The 20,166-nt window shown below is 39.2% G+C and overlaps 1 protein-coding gene across 1 annotated transcript; it reads right to left on the bottom strand.

The window, feature by feature from the left end:
• Nucleotides 1-3,506: 3,506 nt before the first annotated feature.
• npffr1l2 (neuropeptide FF receptor 1 like 2) lies at nucleotides 3,507-17,987 on the bottom strand. The gene is made up of 3 exons (XM_070965451.1): nucleotides 17,654-17,987; nucleotides 5,765-5,864; nucleotides 3,507-4,434 (listed from the first exon to the last, which is right to left on the bottom strand). The coding sequence occupies exons 1-3, from the start codon at nucleotides 17,985-17,987 to the stop codon at nucleotides 3,507-3,509; spliced, it is 1,362 nt and encodes a 453-aa protein (XP_070821552.1).
• Nucleotides 17,988-20,166: the final 2,179 nt, after the last annotated feature.

The raw sequence follows: 20,166 nt of genomic DNA, 5'->3' as shown, positions 1-20,166 counted from the left end.
AAGCTCACAAGAAAGTGAGGTGATTTATGTGATAAATGACAGATATGAGTGGCTCCACTGTATGCTCTATTTTCTAATGTGTATATATGTTTTCTTTAGTGCTGTCGAAAATATCGTGTTTTTAACGCGTTAACGCAAATCAATTTTAACGGCGTATTTTTTAACGCGCGGTTAGCGCTCTTTGTGAGCTAGTGAGCTTGTAGTTTTTTATAAGCTGTGGCCACTGTGAGTAACGTTATAAAAACTACAGGATCCGGTTGTAAACCGGAAACAAAACAATAGGCACGCCTCGCGCACGTGTTTGGTCTTGTCTGCTCGCTAGCTGTAAACAGTAGGCTACCGGTTTATGTGGATGTCAAGCATGAAACAGCGAAATGGATGCGAACAAGATTGTGAATGGAAAGTTTAGTTTCAAAAAGTTGCCAGATGGGTCGACTGACAAGACCAAAGTTATCTGTGTGTTGTTGGTGTGAACTGAATTATCACCGCAGCACATCCAGTCTGAAATACCACTTGATGGACAAACACACGGCTAATGCGAATTCTCCGCCGCCTCCTTGTCAAAACCAGGCGACAATGGATGGCTTTCAACAGAGACATATGGATGCACTGTGTTCAAAGGAAACTTAAGAAAGGAAAGTTTAAACCATGGTTTAACTGCACTATAGCCTGAGTCCTAGTTTACAATGATGTGCACTTTGTAACTTTAGAGAGGGCTGTTGAAGGGGCGTATTTATTTTTTTGTCATCTGTTTGTTGACAGTGTTAAATTGTGAGATTTGATTCATTCAGATGTGAATGACTGCTCAAAGTGAGAATGTTAGTGTGAAATAAAACACTACACGTTGTTTTCAATAAAAAACATTTGCATAAAGCAAGCCTATCCACTTTTCCATGTTGATAAGAGCATTAAAATGATAATTCAAGGGACATTTAGAACAGATAAAAATGTGCAATTAATCGCAAGTTAACTATGACATTTATGAGATTAATCGCAATTAAATATTTTAATCGTCTGACAGCACTAGTTTTCTTTTAAAATTTTCATAGATTGACAGGAACATACATTCACTTAACAATTTATGGCAAGCACAAAAAATAGCATCATAAAATATTATAATATAATAAAAATATCCAGCCAGATATATCACCTTACAGTTTTGCTCAGTCGCTTTGGTACATTTAATGAATCACCCCAAACATTTCCAAAACAGTAAGTGCATTTCTCAAAACAATTCATGCATTACACAATGGATTACCTGCAAAAGCCCCTAGGTGGCTCATAATCCTTAGTTTATCTCTTAAAGGTAGATATTTTTATCAGTGATCCGTGCCATTGAATGACCAGTCCTGTTGTCATTGTTCACGAACAAGATAGTCAAAATGTTTCGCCATGCTGTCAATACATCATATGTGTTTTCCTGTGTGAGCTATGGCTTTGATGACAGTGATTGAAAATGCACTGCTTTGTATAGCAAATACTAATCTACACTGCAAATAGCACACATAACTGTCCTGCATGTGGGAGAGTGACAGCATGAGATTACACAGGATTCACAAATTCACCCTTACTGTTTGTAATGTCAGACCATGGCAAAGAAAAAGATAACCCTGTTTTACAGCACTGCATCACATTTGTGTTGGGCCACAGATTCTCATTCACATCACACCAGGTTATCTTCCCCTGCAGTGTGGGATCTTTTGGAATGTCTCTACAGGCGTCTGATGTGACGTCCTCACATTCTACACTGTTTTAGCAAACTGGTTGATTTAATGCCTTACACATTCCCTCTGATGAAGTCAAGATGCACCTGAGAGCTATTCATCAGTTCAGGACACATTCACAAAAAAAGCCACAAATAAAAACACATACAACTTGCTTTAAAGACTATTACAACTGGTTCAACCACTTTGTATGTACTGACATATGCAATGAAGTTATCCTAGATGTTTGTTGTTTTTACAAGTGACAGTGTAGGAAACAGCAGACAGTGGTGCATAATCATTTGCATGAATGTGCCAAAGCATTTGCAGTTTGTTCAAAAAAAGGAGAAATTGCTTTTATGGCTGCACACCATTGACTAGATGACGTGGTTGAACAAGTAGTTTTGAGAATTTCAATTTTGCTTTGAGAAATGTACCAAAACGACGGAAAACAGGTCTCAAAATGTATCTTTGTATCTTCACTTAATAACTGACCTAAACAAACTGATTTTCTTTCATTTTCATTTTCTGTCAGTCTACCAATAGGTTTATACATTAATAATTTTAACATGAATAAATTTAACACTGAGGTCAACAATCAACAAAACATCAAATTTGATACATATTGCAAAAGCACATGATAATATAGCCTGACTTTGTGGTATGGCTTCTATGCTTGTTGCCACCTGTTGACGTAATTCAGTGCAACATGAGCACACATAAACATGGTGAGCAAAGGCATGCTGAGAAAAATTCCATGTAATCTCCAAAAGCTTCCAGATTTCATTAAAACAGGACTAAACCCAAGTATGTGGGTCCTGTGGTGGAGGAGATTTCTACAGCAGCAGCAAAACGCATGTCAGTGACCCTTCATTAAACCACCACTGAAGTCCAGTGAAATATGATGGATGTCACTCTTTTCAGACGTTGAACGCAAAATACAAATCAATGAGATGAATGACATGCAGGGACTTGAACTGTGTCTAAAACTACAGTATGTCCATTTTCAGTATTATCTGCTTTTATAACCTTATCAATACTGACAGGACATTGTATGTGGAGGCTTATGTTATTGTACTTTCTCTGTGCCTCCACATTCCCAGCACATGCATGCACATGCTCAGCCAGTCACTTTGCTGACAGGGAGAGGAGAGTGGTAACGACAAGTGTTGCTAACCTTAATCATCTATGTTGGAGGTTTGAGGTTCGCCCATTGTGAAATTGGCACTTGTAGTTTTTATCTTAACCATGTTATTGTGTGAAATAAATATGTTGATTTACTAACTAAATTAATCTAAACTAAATTAAACTAAACTAAACTAACTAAATGGGCAAAAAAGATCCAAACGTAGATTTGGACTAACTTTTGTCATTGGTTAAAAGCCAGCAATGAGTTCAGGTCAACATATATTGGGGAAGTTCAACAGCTGTTAAATGTTGGGCTGATTTGGGATTTGCTTTGCTGTCCAAGGATTGTGTTTCCTTGCCCTCTTTGGACTCCAAGGTGAAGCCCAATGGGGCACTCATGTCTGCTGTGTCTATAGTGGTAGGGATGTGTACAATACTATGCTAATCTGCAGCAAAGGAATTTTGTCAGAAAATACAGAAACCCCCAAGGTGCATCTGCCACCACTGATCGTGTCATTTGTGCTTTTCCTAGTTGGCTGAGAATGATCATTAGCAATTTTAAGTCTTAACATTAAAGATGAGGCACTGCTAAGATTCCAATTTTCTCTTCCTGTGGACTACAATGCAATATACTGTGGCTTTGTGTGGTTAATTTCTCGGTTTCACTGTGAACACTCAGTTATCCCATGCCTGATTCACCGAAGCTGCCAATGAGTTAACCCTCAGTGACTCTTCACCGTTACCTCTCTCTCTGTGGACCACCACACACCCAACCATTGCACTCCTATTCACCTCTGCTATGTCAGTGAGTTTGTTGTCATTATGGACTCGATTTCTCAGACCTAAGACAAGATGGTTGTGATTCATAGTGGCATCTCTTACAGCAGTACCTCCACAAGGTGCTTGCAAAGACCTTTCTTTCTTGCCCCAACTGGCCATCCTCCTCCATGACTTGCACACAGCCTGGAAGCTCCTCTTAAAGTTCTCATTGTAGTAGCCGTATATGATGGGGTTGACACTGGAGTTGGAGAAAGCCAGCCAATGGGCAAAGGGGAAGATGTAGCTGGTCAGCAGGTCCAGCTGGTCCCTGTCCAAGCCTGCGTAGTCTGTCATCATCATTAGGGTCCAGAGTGGTAACCAGGACAGCATGAAAAGCAAAGCCACCAGGATGAGCATCTTTATCACCCTGATCTTTTTCTGGGATATCATTGGTTGACCACCCCTTCTACCCCCAACCTGGACTGCTGCGTTGGCCTGCTGTGGCTCTCTGTTCGCAACCACAGTGGAACACAATTTGGCGCCGATGCTTCCATACATCAGTGTGATGATGGTGAGGGGCGCGAGGTAGATGTGCACAAACAGAACCGCTGTGTAGACCTTTCTCATCTGAGGGTTGGCAAAGTTTTCGTAGCAGGTGTACAGAGGGAATGTGTGATTGAAGTCGTTATTGTACACCATGTAGTGGAAGGGAACTTTGTCCACAGTCAGTGCTACAGCAGCAGGACACATGATCACCACTGCTAACACCCATATTAAAACGATGGCTGCCTTGGCAACAAGTACAGTTGGCTTGGGTTGTAGAGGATACACTATGCAGCGAAACCTGCAGTAGATGAGTAAAAAAGAGCACTGCCACTAATTAGCTGTGGCTAGACACACACAAATATACATACATACATACATACGTACATACATACATACATGCATACATGCATAATTACTGATCTTCCAATTATTTTTTCCATGAATCTTTTAAAGTTTTTAAAATAAGGAACAATTCTCATCTCAAATTAACAGAGCCTCAAGGCATATTTTAAAGTTTCAAGTTTTGTTTGATCAGTAGTCAAAAAAATGCAGTGGGTGAAAGTAAAGCAAGCAAACACTTGTGTGATTATGTATTATGTGAGAAACTGCAATCACCGAAGTTGAAGGTGAATTTTGAGCCATGCTAGTGGTGTGGCTCTGGGCAGGGCAGTGTTGGAAATATCTTGCATTGCAATGCATTGAGCTGAAATTTTGTAAAAGAAATTCACTGTCCCTGCAGGATGAATCATACTGACTTTGGTGATCCTGACTTTCAGCAGCACCACCACTATGAGCTGCATTTTTTTTGTTTTGAGTGAAATGTCTTAACAACTGTTGGATGGATTGCTGTGAAATTTGGTACAGACATCCATGTTGCCCTCCAGATAAATTGTATTAAACTTGGTGATTCCTCAATTTTTATCCAGTGCCTGCAAATACTTGCAAAACTAATTGTGTTTAGAGCTAATTAGCAAATGTTAGCATGCTAAATTAAACACATGAATGTATTTAGAGAACTGGACACAGCACAGCCACGCAGCCTTGCTGCCAATTTGTCCCAGTGACCACTCGTGGTACAACATTGGGCAGCGCAAAAGATACCAAATACGATGATTATAAGAGACTTCTGTACAACTGTTGTACTGAACTGTTACAACTGACAGCACACCTCCACCTATAAACAAGGTCAGTTATTACTCTTTCCATATAATTGCAAAAATTTCAGAGTGCAAAAAAGCTATTTTTATTTGTGTGACATCATCTTAGTGTTACTTCTATGGGCTGAGTGGGGACACTCAGGCGGGGCCTGCAGGAGAGACACTAATGTCTGCCGAAGCAAACCCAGACATTAGAGGCTTTATGCAAGTGAGTGTGCGGTATCTTTGAGTCAGTTCTTACAATACAACCATGGGTAAGCACTATGCCAGCTAAACATCAGCATGTTGAACATGCTAGCATGCTATCAGCATTTGGCTCAAAGCACCGCTGTACAGTACCTAGATGCAGCTTCGCAGCATCTTAGTATTGTTGCCTCAGAAATTACCTAAATGACAATGACTAAAATCAACCAACCTGAGTTCATTGTGTCCCAGAGGTTAGTCTTAGCATATTAAACCACATACACTAACCTCTCAGCAGCAATGGCCACCAGGGTGAAGACTGATGCAGAAACAGACACTCCCTGCACAAAGCCGCTCATCTTGCACACAGTGTTGGAAAAGGGCCAACCTGTTGAAAAAATGGCAAACACTCAACAGAGTAGTATGCAAGCAAGTGGCACTAATACAGGGACGTTTGTCATTCTTTGAAGAGTTTCAGACATCTTTAACATGCATAATATGTTACAGAGTGATGACATTGTGGCAGGGACAAGCTTAGGACCTGTGACTTCACACCTTACTCCCCTTTTTTCTAATTAGTGATTGTTCCATCATCCCCGGCACACCAGAAAGGGGGTCTTGAATATACCCTTGGAAAATTACTTGAATAGAGCATGATAGACTGCTGCAGAAGGCATTGTGAAAAAATTGAACATGAATGTTGACCTCAAGGTGGTGGACAATTGCAGCAGAATAGCAAAGCTTATGAAATAATATAGTAGCTTCCTAATTCCCCTACACACTGTCATGCAGAAGAAGCCTGGAGCATGATTGCTGATTGCAGCAACAATCTGTAAACAGTGCAAAACAATAATGTAGTATTTAAATTCTGCAAGCACAATGACAATAGCAGCACCCATTCCTAAGCCACAGTAAAACTGCAGGATTTCCTGCAAAAACATTCAGTCAAAATTTTAACTAAAGAAGTAATAAGCAGCAAAAATATATAGTAATGAAAAAGAGTAAAGAATAGAAAAGAATATAGTAGAAGTGAAGAAGCAGCAGTCAGTATTGTGAAAGGCCAACAAAGGCAATGAAATGATTGGCATTAAAGTTTCAGAATACTCACAAATACTGTCATTAACAGTTGAGATGGTAGAAAATATAATAATAATATCAAACAAATGCTAAATATGATAGTAGTGTTTAATATTATAGTAAGATATGCTTAACTCTGTCTGTTGCGGCAGCCGTTCTGTGCTTCTGATGCTGATTCCCTCACCTCATTTAATGGTTGCTCACTCAGACTGCATGCACTGCAGAAATAATACAATGAAACCATTATCTTAAAATAGCTGCTCACCACATGACCCTGATAAATACAGATACACCAATTTTCTTCGTTGCATTGCTAAGTTCTGCCTTGTGCTGCTACAATAAATACCTGGATGACATTATATGGAGACAGTCAGAGGATGGTAATACTGACTGTTACTGTGTAGTCTCTCAAAAATACCTTTAAAGACCATAAGAATAATATTTTATCTTTTAACATATTTTACTACATATTTATATTTACATAATATTACAGCTTTTGCTCTTTGGTGCAGAGCAAGTAGAGCAGTCACTACTAACCCCCATAATGACACTGAGAGAGGTGACCGTGAACCAAAACAACAAAACAACAAACAACAAAAAGCTGTAAAACCAAAACAATGAGCTAAAAGATGATGTAATATTCTGTAGAGCTGAGGGGAGCTGCAGAGTCAGGGGATAATTCTCTGTACGGTCATCAGTAGCAGCATCCCATTGCTAATATAACATTAACTGCTTTAAAGCAACTATGAGGAACTTGTGAACAAAAGTGATATCAGCATTACATTGGGACTTTTTCATAACCTAGCTGCTTTCAGTAACTTCAGTGAGTTACTGTGTACTAGTGTGACTTTATTTCCTCTAGTGTCCAATATTGAATAGGAGTTTTAAGTCAGCAGGTGTTGACTGGCACCCAACTTAGTTTCCTCATGATAGTTATTTGTTTAGTTGATTAATTAATTAGCAAAACAGTAAAACATGGCACTCAAAATCTTAATCTTATTACAAACTCACTTGCTGACAAATTGCTGTGCCAATCCCTTCAAAGTAAATGCCTTGAGAACTTTGCATCATGCATGCCTTGATAAACAGAATGCAAGTCGTCGGAGTCTGAGATTATAAATTCCACTGCATACCTGTGCTGTAGGTGGCTCCATCCCACTGTGTCATTATGTTACATCCACCTCCGGGGTAACCAACGAATGTGAGACTCAATCTGCTCTATTTGTCAGTGTCTAATAATGTGTCATCAGAAAAATCAGCAGGAGGCATCAGGTCTGCACAAAATGCCCAAATTCTCTGAAACACTCCAGGAGGGGCTCACATGCTCACAGTGTTCACAGAAAACACATAGAAAGACTTCAATAGACTTCAAGGACAATACATTCTTTCTAGACCTCCATCTATATGTCTGCCTTTAACGTGTCACAGAATAGTGACACGTTAAAGGCAGACATGTAGATGTATTGCACAATTGTATGCACAAAGCCACATATTACATATTGAAAATATTCCAATTACATTTTTTGGGGGCACCTGTCAATCCTATACAGTTAAATCAACATTGTTATTGATACTTTTATTGAAGTACAGTCCACTTTTTTCAACTGGGATGAGCAGGTTTATGCTCATGATTACGGTGTTACTATAGCAACTCAGCCCTATAGAGCATCAGCAGATGACAGAAAGCACAGCAGGGGAAACTGAAGAGTTCCCTTTCCACATGAAGCTCATCATGACCACATAAAAAATGAGCATCATCCTCATGTATGTAAGTGTTGTTTAGGATGTGGCTGTATATTAAATGATACTTTTCACTCTACAGTCATCGTCCATTCTGTTCATTGGTTACAGTCTGAACAAAAGTTTTAGATGTTTGTACTTTTTTTTTTTACAGAGCTGTATGCACATTTTCTGGTCGGTTGGTTCGTGGTTGACAGCTTTTTTCTTTTTCTTTTTTTTTTTTTTAACATCTGGATTACCCAGCACATCAATCTGAATGGCTAATGTAAAATTCACTGCAGCTAAATTCTTGAATGCTCTCATATTTTCAGTATGTTTGTGAAAAATAAAGTAACATATACCATTTATACAACCAACTGAATAAATATGTATATTGTCAACAAAAAGCAACAGAAAACAAATAACATATTGATGCATGACACTGAACTTAGCAGAAACAAACATCCATCAGTTATTCCAATGGAGGGTGTCATTAAGAGTTTAGTTCTCATCATTCATAAGAAAGAAGAAAAGAGAAAATAGATATTTCCATGTTTTTTTTTGACACAGGTGATATTGTGAAGTCCTGTGTGGAAGGAAGTTTTTGACTATCTGTTGTTGCACTCTTCTGAAGTAGCAGAACTATAGCAGTGAATATAGCTCTATTTATAGGTATAATGTGGTGGTCAAAAGCATGCATGACACCACCATACTGTCAAAGCGTAGTCTGTTTTTACTGAATGTTACAATTAGTTTAAATGCATTCAATGACTCGGTTGTTATGCAGGCCTTTGTACACCAACTTATGATTTGTTAGGAAAGTTGACCTTTCTCCAAGAATAGTTCACATACATCACAGCCACCACTATTATGTTATGCAGTGCTTCTGTACACTTCACTTCTCTGTAGCAGTGCTTAATAGTTTTGAGGATCCTCATAATAGTTTTTCTAGGTATATTTGGTGTTCCTGTTTTCAAATATGCCCAAATGAATTATAATAATTCATTGTACTGAATTGAATGAATTAAATTGAATTCTAATAATTCATTTAGTTTGCCATACAGAGTTGCAAATGCAGCCATCTACAGCTGTGCTTTCTTTTATCAGAAATTTGGATGTGTTGATAGATTACAGACAGGCTAGTCACACCAATCCTTTTTGTAAGTGTGTTAAGCGCAGAGGTGTGCTGCTTTTGGAAACAACACTGATAAGAGTCGTGAGATTGAATCAAAATGATAGAACAACATGCTCCATAGAGCTGAGAGCAGAGATAATTGGTGCTTTGTCGCTGTGTAGAGGCTGATAGAGATGCTGGCTATTGAGTTGGAGACAGATTCAGTTGACACAGTTCCATAACTCCTCTCATCAAAGGTTCATCAAATACAACTGCAAACATACTGTTGATTAACTTTGTTGTTTGCAAAGATCAAGACTTACATTTTAGTTACAACCAAAAGTAGTGGAATTCTAGTGACATTAGACCTTATAACATGTTCCTCCCAACACTGAATATAATAGAATTAAAAATGGCAACAATCAGCATATGAAAGTATAACATAGAACAACTTTATGGAAAAATCCCAAAAAGCTGGTTTCAGTCATGCTTTAACTTCTGAAAAAACATTTTTGACTTTTACTAAACTTTTAAGACTTCCTGGTTCTTTTCACACATCTCGCTTTCATTTTCACAAAACTATCACACAGAAAACATGATTTTGGAGTGTTAGTACCACTCAGATTTCACCTGAGAGTCTTCTGCTCACAATATTCTCCTTTTTTTGTCGCTAAAGGAATTTCATCTGACAAGGTCACAGAAATTGCTTCTTGGAATTATGGAGTAGCGGCAGTTGGTACCTTTTTCATGCTGCTTCCTCTTCTCATCTGTCTTCTTTATGTACATGTAATGTGTTGTCTTGTATTCACACCAGAAAAAAATATTGATTTGCATGTATCACATATCTTCTTCCAATGATCTTTTCCCACTTTACTCATGGTCTTGATGCAGTCTATTTTTAAGCTAGTTCAAATCCGTTCAGATCAGCTATGGGAGATAGTGATTAGTGATGAACAGCATTGTGTGTCTGATATGGATTCTTATGGTTCAATTTTTGTGTCTCTCTCCCTTTGTGGAGGTACTGCATCATTATTATCAACATCTCAGGCAATGCTGTGAAACTATAAGAGCCATTCCATACACCAATGACAGACTGAGAATTGTTTCTATGTGTGAAAACAGAGAAAAAAATATGTGCTGCATGCTGGTGTGAACTCCACACATTAGTACAGCAAAGGATGCAAGATCCATCCAATCTATAGCTCTTTGATGTGAGAGCAGATGGAGTGAAGGGGTATAATTATCATTTTGTTTATGAAATCACACAGTTCAGAACAGAATCCCTGACTCAGAGTACCATTAGAAATAACCTACCCCGTTCTGTCCTAAATGCCGTATGCTGGTGTGCAGCAGGGAGGAAAAATCAATACATAAGATCAATATTGTCAGGAAGGGACAAGTTTGATGTCCCAACTGATCCTTTGCTAAACCCCACCTACAAACTGCATTTCCCTGAATGTTGCTGTGGTGTCCATGAGGCTCTGAGAGGAGCAATGCTCTGTTTCTCAACTACGTGTAGCTTGTTAATTCGCCTATATTTTATTATTCTTGTATTTTATTTTTAATACCATTATGTGGAGAGAACATAAAATACACAAACAACACTGCAACCATACATACACGCTGATCTTATACCAGGGACATGTAGCTTTAGCCTCAGCCTTTCAGCATTATATCATATCAAGCACATATGTAAGACCCTTTTATAGGCCTCTCTTTATACAATGTGTCACATGGACATGTCAGCTGGAGATGAACCTCTCAGCTAATTAATTGAGTTTAAGCATTAGCTTGCATTAGCCACAGTTAGCCAACAAAATCCACAGCTGTCAGCCAGATGAGCAGCCTGCTTTTGTTTACTTCTGCAATGAATCGAAGACTTAGTGTTTCAAAAACTACTACCGCCATCATTACTGCAAGCTCGCAGAGGATTAATTGCTAATTGTCATACAGAAAGTATGTGTGATAGGCCCTTTCGTGTCAGCACAGGCGTCCATCATAACCTGGGTAGCCCTGTTGTAGGTGTTATTTTAAGGGGTCGACAGGGAAACACGTCACCTCCCATATTTTCATATAAACTACTGACTTCAATGAGTTAAAAATGTCTTGTCTTGTTTTCTGATTCCTTTTTTGGAGGATGTTACGAACTTCACTTATAAGTAGTGCTGTCAAAAATATTGCGTTATTAGTGCGTTAAAGCAAATCAATTTTAACGGCGTCATTTTTTTTATCGCGCGGTTAGCGCTCTTTGTGACCTAGTGAACTTATAGTTTTTTATAAGCTGTGGTCACTGCTAGTAACGTTACAAAAAAGGCCAAACACACGGCTAATGCAAATTCCTCCTTCCTCCTTGTCAGGTGACAATGGATGGCTTTCAACAGAGACATATGGACATATGGATACCGCAACTAAGAACAAGCTTACTGCAGCCATAGCCAAGTAATGTTCATTCTTTCTGAAGAGAAATAAGAGGCTGGGTTGATGAGCCTCTGGTGAATAAACAGAACAGCATCATAGTCTGACTGCTTGTATGTTCAGAGGAAACTTAAGAAATGAAAGTTTAAGCCATGGTTTAACTGCACTATAGGCTGAGTCCTAGTTTACAATGATGAGCACTTTGTAAATTTATTTTGGATCACCCTGTTTTGATCCCTTAGAAAGCGTTGTTGAAGGGGCTTTTTTGTAACCAAGTATTTATTTATTTTGTCATCTGTTTGTTGACAGTGTTAAATTGTGTGAGATTTTGCTTCAAATGTGAATGACTGCTCAAAGTGAGAATGTTAGTGTAAAATATAACATTACACGTTGCTGTTTTCAATAAAAAACATTTGCACAAAGCAAGCCTATCCACTTTTCCATGTTGATAACAGTATTAAAATGATAATTAATGGGACATTTAGAATAGATAAAAATGTGCAATTAATTTGCGATTAATCGCGAGTTAACTATGACATTCATGAGATTAATCACGATTAAATATTTTAATCAATTGACAGCACTACTTATAAGTCTTCCAGAGGGCAGTACACTGCTTCTGGCTCACAACTTCATGGTTAGGTTGCTGAAACATTATAGGGTACTCAAATGATAAGACAGCAAATCATCTATATTTTCTTACTGTGAAAAAAAATCCAATGAAAAGACCAAACAGTGACAAACAAATTGTGTCTCTCATCACTCAGTCCTGTCCCAGTTGCTCAGTCTGCCTGTTGCTCTCAGCCATAGGGCCATTGGTCCAAACTGAAGATACACATATTTAAAAATAGGTTAAAAAAAAAAAAAAAAAAGGTCCAGCAAACAGCTGGGGTGCTGTAGTTTTAGCAAACTGGAGAGGATAAAGCATTTTTTTTACTATATATATGTCAAACTCAAGGCCTGCAGGCCTCTCACAGCGTGCCGTTGCTGCTGAGGTTGGACACAGTAAGACAGTCATTTTAAACTTCTTAAATGAGCCTGAGGGTTATGGAACAAAAAAGTCAAGTGGTAGACCCAAAAAAATTTCACCGGCCCTGAGCTGGAGGATCCAATTGGCTGTCCGTCAAGACAGTCCTCAGCCCAAATTAAGCTTTTCACTGGTGCCAACTGCAGTCCCATAACCATCAGACGACGTCTGCCAGAGAAGGGTTTTCAAAGGCCTCGTCTCCTTCAATGGCACAAAATTGCCTGCTTGGAGTTTGCACGAGAGCACCAAACATGGGACATTGAAAGGTGGAAGAAAGTTTTATTCTCTGATGAGAAAAAAATTAACCTTGCCGGACCTGATGGCTCCAACGTTACTGGCATGACAAGGAGATCCCACCTGAGATGTTTTCTACACGGCACAGTGGAGGGAGCGCCATCATGATCTGGGGGGCTTTTTCCTTCAATGGAACAGTGGAGCTTCAGGTTGTGCAGAAGCGTCAAACGGCAGCTGGCTATGTGGAGATGTTGCAGGGGGCATCCCTCATGACTGAAGGCCATCGTCTGTGTGGTAATGACTGGGTTTTTCAACAGGACAACGCTGCAGTTCACAATGCCCGCCTGACAAAGGACTTCTTCCAGAGAAATAACATCACTCTTTTGGACCATCCTGCGTGTTCCCCTGATCTAAATCCAATTGAGAACATTTGGGGTTGGATGGCAAGGGAAGTTTACAAAAATGGACACCAGTTCCAGACAGTGGATGCCCTCTGTGAGGCCATCTTCTACACTTGGAGTAACATTCCCACTAGCCTCCTGGAAACACTAGCATCAAGCAAGCCAAAATGAATTTTTGAGGTCATTGAGAACAATGGCGCAGCTACTCATTACTGAGTCCTTTCTTGAAAATGTTATTTCTATTTTAGGGTTTTTTTTGGTTTTTTTTGAGCTATGGTCTTAAACTTTTGATCAGCTGATGAACAGCCTATTTCAGTTTAATACTTGTTTGCAATAAATTGCTTACTCAAAATTTTTTTTGTCTCACTCCCATTTCTCCTTTCTGTATTTTGAAGCTCTACTTAGAACCTTCTTAAGAAAATGTAAATTCTTGCAATTTTTCAACTGCTCTTAAAATTTTGATCAGGAGTGTAAATCTGGATATAAAAGATGGCAAAACTATAATCTTCAGCAACTTTGTTTGTATAGCACGTTTCATACAAGAAACGTAGATCAATGTGCTATACAGCAAGGGAATCACATGCAAGAAATGCTTCACAAGATGAAGAATGAACAAAAACAAGAATAGAAAATGGATGTAAAATAAGATGGAACAGAACAGAACCCACCTGATAATAATATGGAAAAAGAAAATAAAGAAAATGTAGAACATGAGACGGAAAATAAAACCACTCAATAATAGTAATAGTAAGTTAAAAATAGATTACCTATACTGCATAAAATCAAGTAAAATATAACATTTTAAAAAGAAGTGCAGCAGTGCATCAAAGTGAGGAAAGGACAAACGTTTCAGGCCTGTATCAGGAAAGTCATATTTAGTTGAAGGCTAAAGTCAAGAGACACGCTTTCATATAAAAATATGCAGCTAGCTCACTTCCCTGAGGGGGGTTGTTACGCATGCCTCAAGGAGAGGACTTACTGTGATTGTGCATTTGGATACTAATCAGTTAATATTAATATAATTTCGGTTTGATTTATGTACAGTGCACCAGTGCACACTTCACTGGTAACATGCAAGCCGGTATCTTTATAAGAGTGAATCAACCTCATGCATGACTCACACATCAATAATTGCCTACTTAAACACATGATCGATGACAACGGCGATACAGAAGGATGGGAATGCATAGCAAAAATAGCATATTGGCAATATTTTAGAGACCCCTCAAAATTTCGTAAATCCTGTTTTCAGGGGAGCTCATGTCTCTTTAAGGGGAGCCAAGCTCCCCTTGGCTCCCACGTAGTTCGCACCCTGTCAATAGGCAATATGTTCCATAGATTTGGGGTGTAATTGACAATTGCTGCATGGCTGATTTTCTTTCAGCTGTTGCTGTGAACCTCCAATAGGCCAGCAGCAGATGATTGCAGTGTTCTTATAGGTAGATAATGAACAGGGGATTTATCAATGTATTTTGGTCCTAGTCCATTAATGGCTTTCTATACAATCAATTCTAAATGTCCCAAGTAGCCTTTGCAGAGCAGCTAACACTGGACGAATGTGCTCTCTTCTCTTACTCTACTCCATGATGTTTAAAAGTAAATTGTCTACTAGGTATTAACAGGTTATAAAGCCTGACTGATCCAACTGAATTAGAGTTGCGATAATTTACTCCTTTCGTTTAGCTAGTACTGACAACAAGATCTTGCTTACAAATCTGCTTACAAATCTGTCAGGTCTTTGGGTCTCACACAATTTATTGCTTTCCCTCCAGGTGTGTAGGATTGATCTCATTCAATCCGTAAAGGTCATAAAGAATTTGTCTGTGCAGCCATCTGTGCCCGGGCTGGCTTTTTAATGCATCTTCAATTTCTTTTATAGTTACTAGTCTATCTATATCTTCCAAAGATCTTGAATGCAATTTAGTTAACTTCATGGCCTCAAGAACCTCAAGAAAAACACTGAAGTATGTGCATGACTTATAGGACCAGTTATTAGTGAGCCTGCTTTGCCAACAGCTCTGTGGTATCAAATCTTGTTCCAGAAAACAATGTCAAGGGTGATGTGAGACCAAAAAAAAGGGTATCTACAGCGTGTGTGTCTGGCTGATGATTACACATACAGTCATGGAAAAAATTATTAGACCACTTGTTTTCTTCAATTTCTTGTTCATTTTAATGCCTGATACCACTAAAGGTATATTACCCGAAGAATACAGTGAACACAACAAAAAAATGCAGCTGATACCATAAGACTTTATCTCCTATTTGACATGCTTAAGCTTAATTGTATTCCCAGGGTATATAAGAGGCCATTTCATGTCATAAGCAGCACTGCACATGCAAAGGCCTAGAGTGGTTTCCTGCTTACATTCAAGCCGCAGCACAACTCAAAAGTTGTCAGCTCTAACATAATGCCTAAAACAAAAGAATTATGTGAAGCCACAAAGGCAGCCATCTTGGCACTGCTGGAAATTGGCATGAGTGAGAGACAGGTAGCCAAAAAACTGAAGATCTCCAAGACAGCCGTTCATTACACCAAGAAAAAACAAGCCACACATGGTACTACCAAATTGCTAGCTGGTCGCGGCAGGAAACATCTTTCTACCCCACGAGAGGAACGTGCACTCATCCGTTCCTGTGTCAGGAATCGTCGTCAGACCTCCAGCGACTTGTGACTTGTTCAGCAAGGACAGTTCGAAACCGACTTGAAGCTGGTCTGAAGTCACACAGGGCACGGAAGAAGCCCTTCATCCACAAAAGGCAGAGGAAGGCCCAGTTACTCTTTGCTAGGGATCACAAGGATTGAACTGTTGATGATTGTGCTAAGGTTCTCTTCAGTGATGAATCCAATTTTGAGTTGATGCCCACTCCAGCCAACTTACTGGTTAGGAAGAAGCCTGGAGAAGCCTTCAAACCAGACTGTCTTGCCCCTACAGTAAAACATGGGGCTGGATCGGTGATGATCTGGGGTTGTTTCAGTATGGGTGGAACAGGGTAAATGCATTTGTGTGAAGGGTGAATGAACCAGGTCACGTACAAGGCTACTCTTGAAAACAGTCTTCTCCCATCAGCTGAAAAACTCTTTCCTGCCTCGAATGACTGGATTTTCCAACAAGACAATGCCCCTCGCCACACGGCAAGGTCAGTTAAAGCCTGGATGGAGAACCAGAACATTTGAACCATGCCTTGGCGTGCTCAATCACCACATCTAAATCCAAGTGAAAACCTGTGGAACATCATCAAACTCAAAATGGAGAACCACAAGCCCAAAAACAAAGCAAATTTGTTTAAATTTTTGCAACAGGAATGGGCTGCTGTGACAGCAGAACAATGTCAGAAGCTGGTGGAGAGCATGCAAAGACGCATGGCTGCAGTCATCAAAAACAATGGTTATGCAATCAAGTACTAACTCCTGTGTGTATCATGTGACTAACAGACACAAAAGAAAACATGGAATGCCTAAAAGCACTGTTTGCAATGATAACAAACAACTTATGCTGAATAGCACCAAAAGCCCCTCGTTCACCTCCCACTCTGTGTGTTTCAATGACTTGCACACATAATAAATTTCGACAAGCATCAAACATTAAGATCAGGGATTAGAATAGAAATGAAATTGTGAGAAATAAAACAGGAAAACAGTACAAATGAATTAAATGAATGATAAAACATAATTTTTAACTTTGTCTGTAATGAACTCTTGCTTTTTTTATTATCAATTGTTCAGAATATTAAATTCTAAAATTACCACACAAAATAATTCATATTCAATTATGTATCACCCCTATTAAAGTTAGTTCATAAGGACAGAGAGGTGGGGGCTGGACATGTTTTGTTACAGTGGTTTTTGAAATGTGGTGAGCAGCTATTAGCTAATTGTGATAGTGTATGATCTTGCTACTGTAACTTTGCTTTTTTTCTATATCAGAAGGGTAAATTAAACCAAAGCTAAAGGAGGCCTGACTAACATGCACGTTGGCGCATCATAGTTAGATGTGACCTGTTTGCTCCACTGCAGCAGTAATCATGAGTATCAAATGAAAGCTGGTCAAACATTGACATGTAGCCAAAATGTCTCTCACAACTCTGTAAAAGTCTCTTCAACATGCCTTTGAGAACTGACTCTCCTGCAGCGTGTTTGTGGCAGTAAGGAGTTGTGGCAGAGGGGAGGATGCATGACAGGGCAGTACCTGTGATGAGGTTGTCCACCAGTGTCGTAGGGATGCAGAAGATGCCCACCAGTAGGTCACTGATAGCCAGGTTAAGGATGAAGAGGTTGGTGACTGTGCGCATACGACGGTTTTCCAGCACAATGAGACACACCAATATGTTTCCCACCATACACAGCAGGAAGATGAAAAAGTAGGCCAGGATGTAGCTGGCAGCCACATACAGAGAATGCTGATAATAGGGGAAAAAGGTTATGTTGGTGACGTTTGTCGCGTAATCTATGCTGCTGTTTGTGACAGCTGCTGATCCCTCCAGCTTCATCTCCTCCTTGCCCATGTTGTCCAGTATCTCCATCCTTTAGATGACCCAACACTGCAGGGAAAATCAAACAGTGATGAGATCATTTATAATACATTTGGAACAATTAGTGACAAAAATATCACCAGATTGCTTGAAATTTGAAACAAAACATTCAACATATATAACAGATTTTATTCTGCAAATAACACTTAACTCAGCGAGGATGTCTCATTCTGAAAAGCTTGTGTTAATTGACTCTTACTTTGACTCCCCTTATGTATAGCAACTGTATAATAACCTAGCAACCGTAACTATGATGTCAAGCGTGCCAAGCTTTGGACTGCTTCATATGCCAAAGTGGTGTGTACCTTGAGTTGCGTCAGCTCGTCACATCTATTTCAGTGGGGATTTAATTTAAGAGCTTTCAGCAGCAGAGAAACTTGTTCTGCCATGCAATTTTGTGTGTGAAAAACAAGAAAGTTGTCACATATTCAATACATATGGACGAGAGCATAAATAGGTCACACCACAAATGTGTGAGATGCACCTGAACATGTGAGCGGCAGGGACAGTATATGGGAATTTATATTCAGATGCAGACACAACCAACAACAGAAGGTTTTAATGAAAAGCTTTCATGATGGTGCTGCTGTCACTTTATCTATGAAAATCTCAATATGTAGCAGCCTGCTCAAGTGTCGCCATGTTTAGTTAGCTTCACATGCAAATTCCGAAGTTCTCAAGAAAGGTATTTCAGTGTTGGGCAGGGATGATTCGACCCTAATTTGACCCTATAGTTGACATCAGCCATTACTGCATGTGGAAAACACCTCAACCAATTTGTCACTAATATAGCCCTTACATCCCACTTTTATAGTTTTAGGACATTTTTTCTTTTGCTGGATGCTAGACCTGCACTATATCTACTACAACATATCAATGTGACAGTAAGAGAGGAGAAGGAGACTGTTGGTTAATGCAGGATTGAAAACAGGAGGTAGGAAATGCATTCATCGTGTGTGTAAGGCTGAGGGATAAAATATGCATAGAGTGTATTTTATTTCCTGAAAGTAAGACAAAACACTACAGTCAAAAATGTATTTACATTCACCTTTTCAATGATTCAGTGCAATTTTGGTACATTAGATAAATGCAAGTGATTGCAATATAATTGTGATACATCTGTTATTTTACATACAGACTCAGATGCACTGATCTCAGTGAACTTGAGATGAACACAATCTGAAAACCTGACTCAACTAGTACTGATACCAAATATCTGAAGATAATGATCATTTAAAGGTCTTGCAGAAACTGCTCGACAATAAAAGGCTCATTGCTAGATAAACAATAGAAATACATACATTTATTGTGCAAACATTCTGCTATATTCTGATTATTTACACACTTGTTGCAGTAGTGATGATGACTGATCTTCTGCCTCTGTACATACAGACATCAGTAGCATGGATTACTGGATAGCAGGGCTGCGGCATTAAGAGGATCTGATACACTGATGACAATCCCAATGGTGAACGTGTGGCAAATGCCAACCCATGTGGAGAGCAAATGCTGCCAGCAAAACTCAGAAGCATGTATTACCATTGTCTGTGCTCTGGGCAAAGCACACTTCACAGAGTAACACAGCTCCTGTGTAAAATACAGCGCACAGACACCCTGGCGAAGCAAACACACAAAGGTGGCACACTACCTGCAGGCAATTTGTTATCTGCCAGCAAGGCTTCCTTAGGGTGGGCTAAAAATGGACATATCTAGTTGCTCTGATTGGTGAATTTCTAAGAGTGTTTCTGATCCATGTGACCAGTAAGCTGGCTTCACCTCTGATCATTTGTAAATAACTGCATAATTCATGTCCCCTGTGTCAAAGGCTTTAAAACCTCAGCTTCTCTACTGTTACAATAACAGCACAATGTGAGAAGATCCAGCAATGTTCATCGGCATCAGTCCCTTTACTGAAGAATTTAGTCCACATCTTTTTATTAAATTTAGTTGTATTTTGTAAAGGATTTGTCTTAGCTGCAATGCTGTTATATTATTACAGCTGAAAAATATTCAACTGAAACAGAAGATATTAGCTCACGCAACTTAATTATATTGTTTGGTTTTTCATTTTTGTAAATGTTGTCCCCAAAGTTTAAAGCTCATCAGTAATTATGGCAGGAAAGTATTAGACTAGACTTTTGGATGAGACATTCAGGTAACTGCGTGAGCA

Source organism: Chaetodon trifascialis, chromosome 6, assembly GCF_039877785.1.
Source record: "Chaetodon trifascialis isolate fChaTrf1 chromosome 6, fChaTrf1.hap1, whole genome shotgun sequence".
Classification (NCBI taxonomy): Eukaryota; Metazoa; Chordata; class Actinopteri; order Chaetodontiformes; family Chaetodontidae; genus Chaetodon; species Chaetodon trifascialis.
The sequence above is the reverse complement of the archived record's forward strand: the minus strand, read 5'-3'. Positions and strand labels throughout refer to the sequence as shown.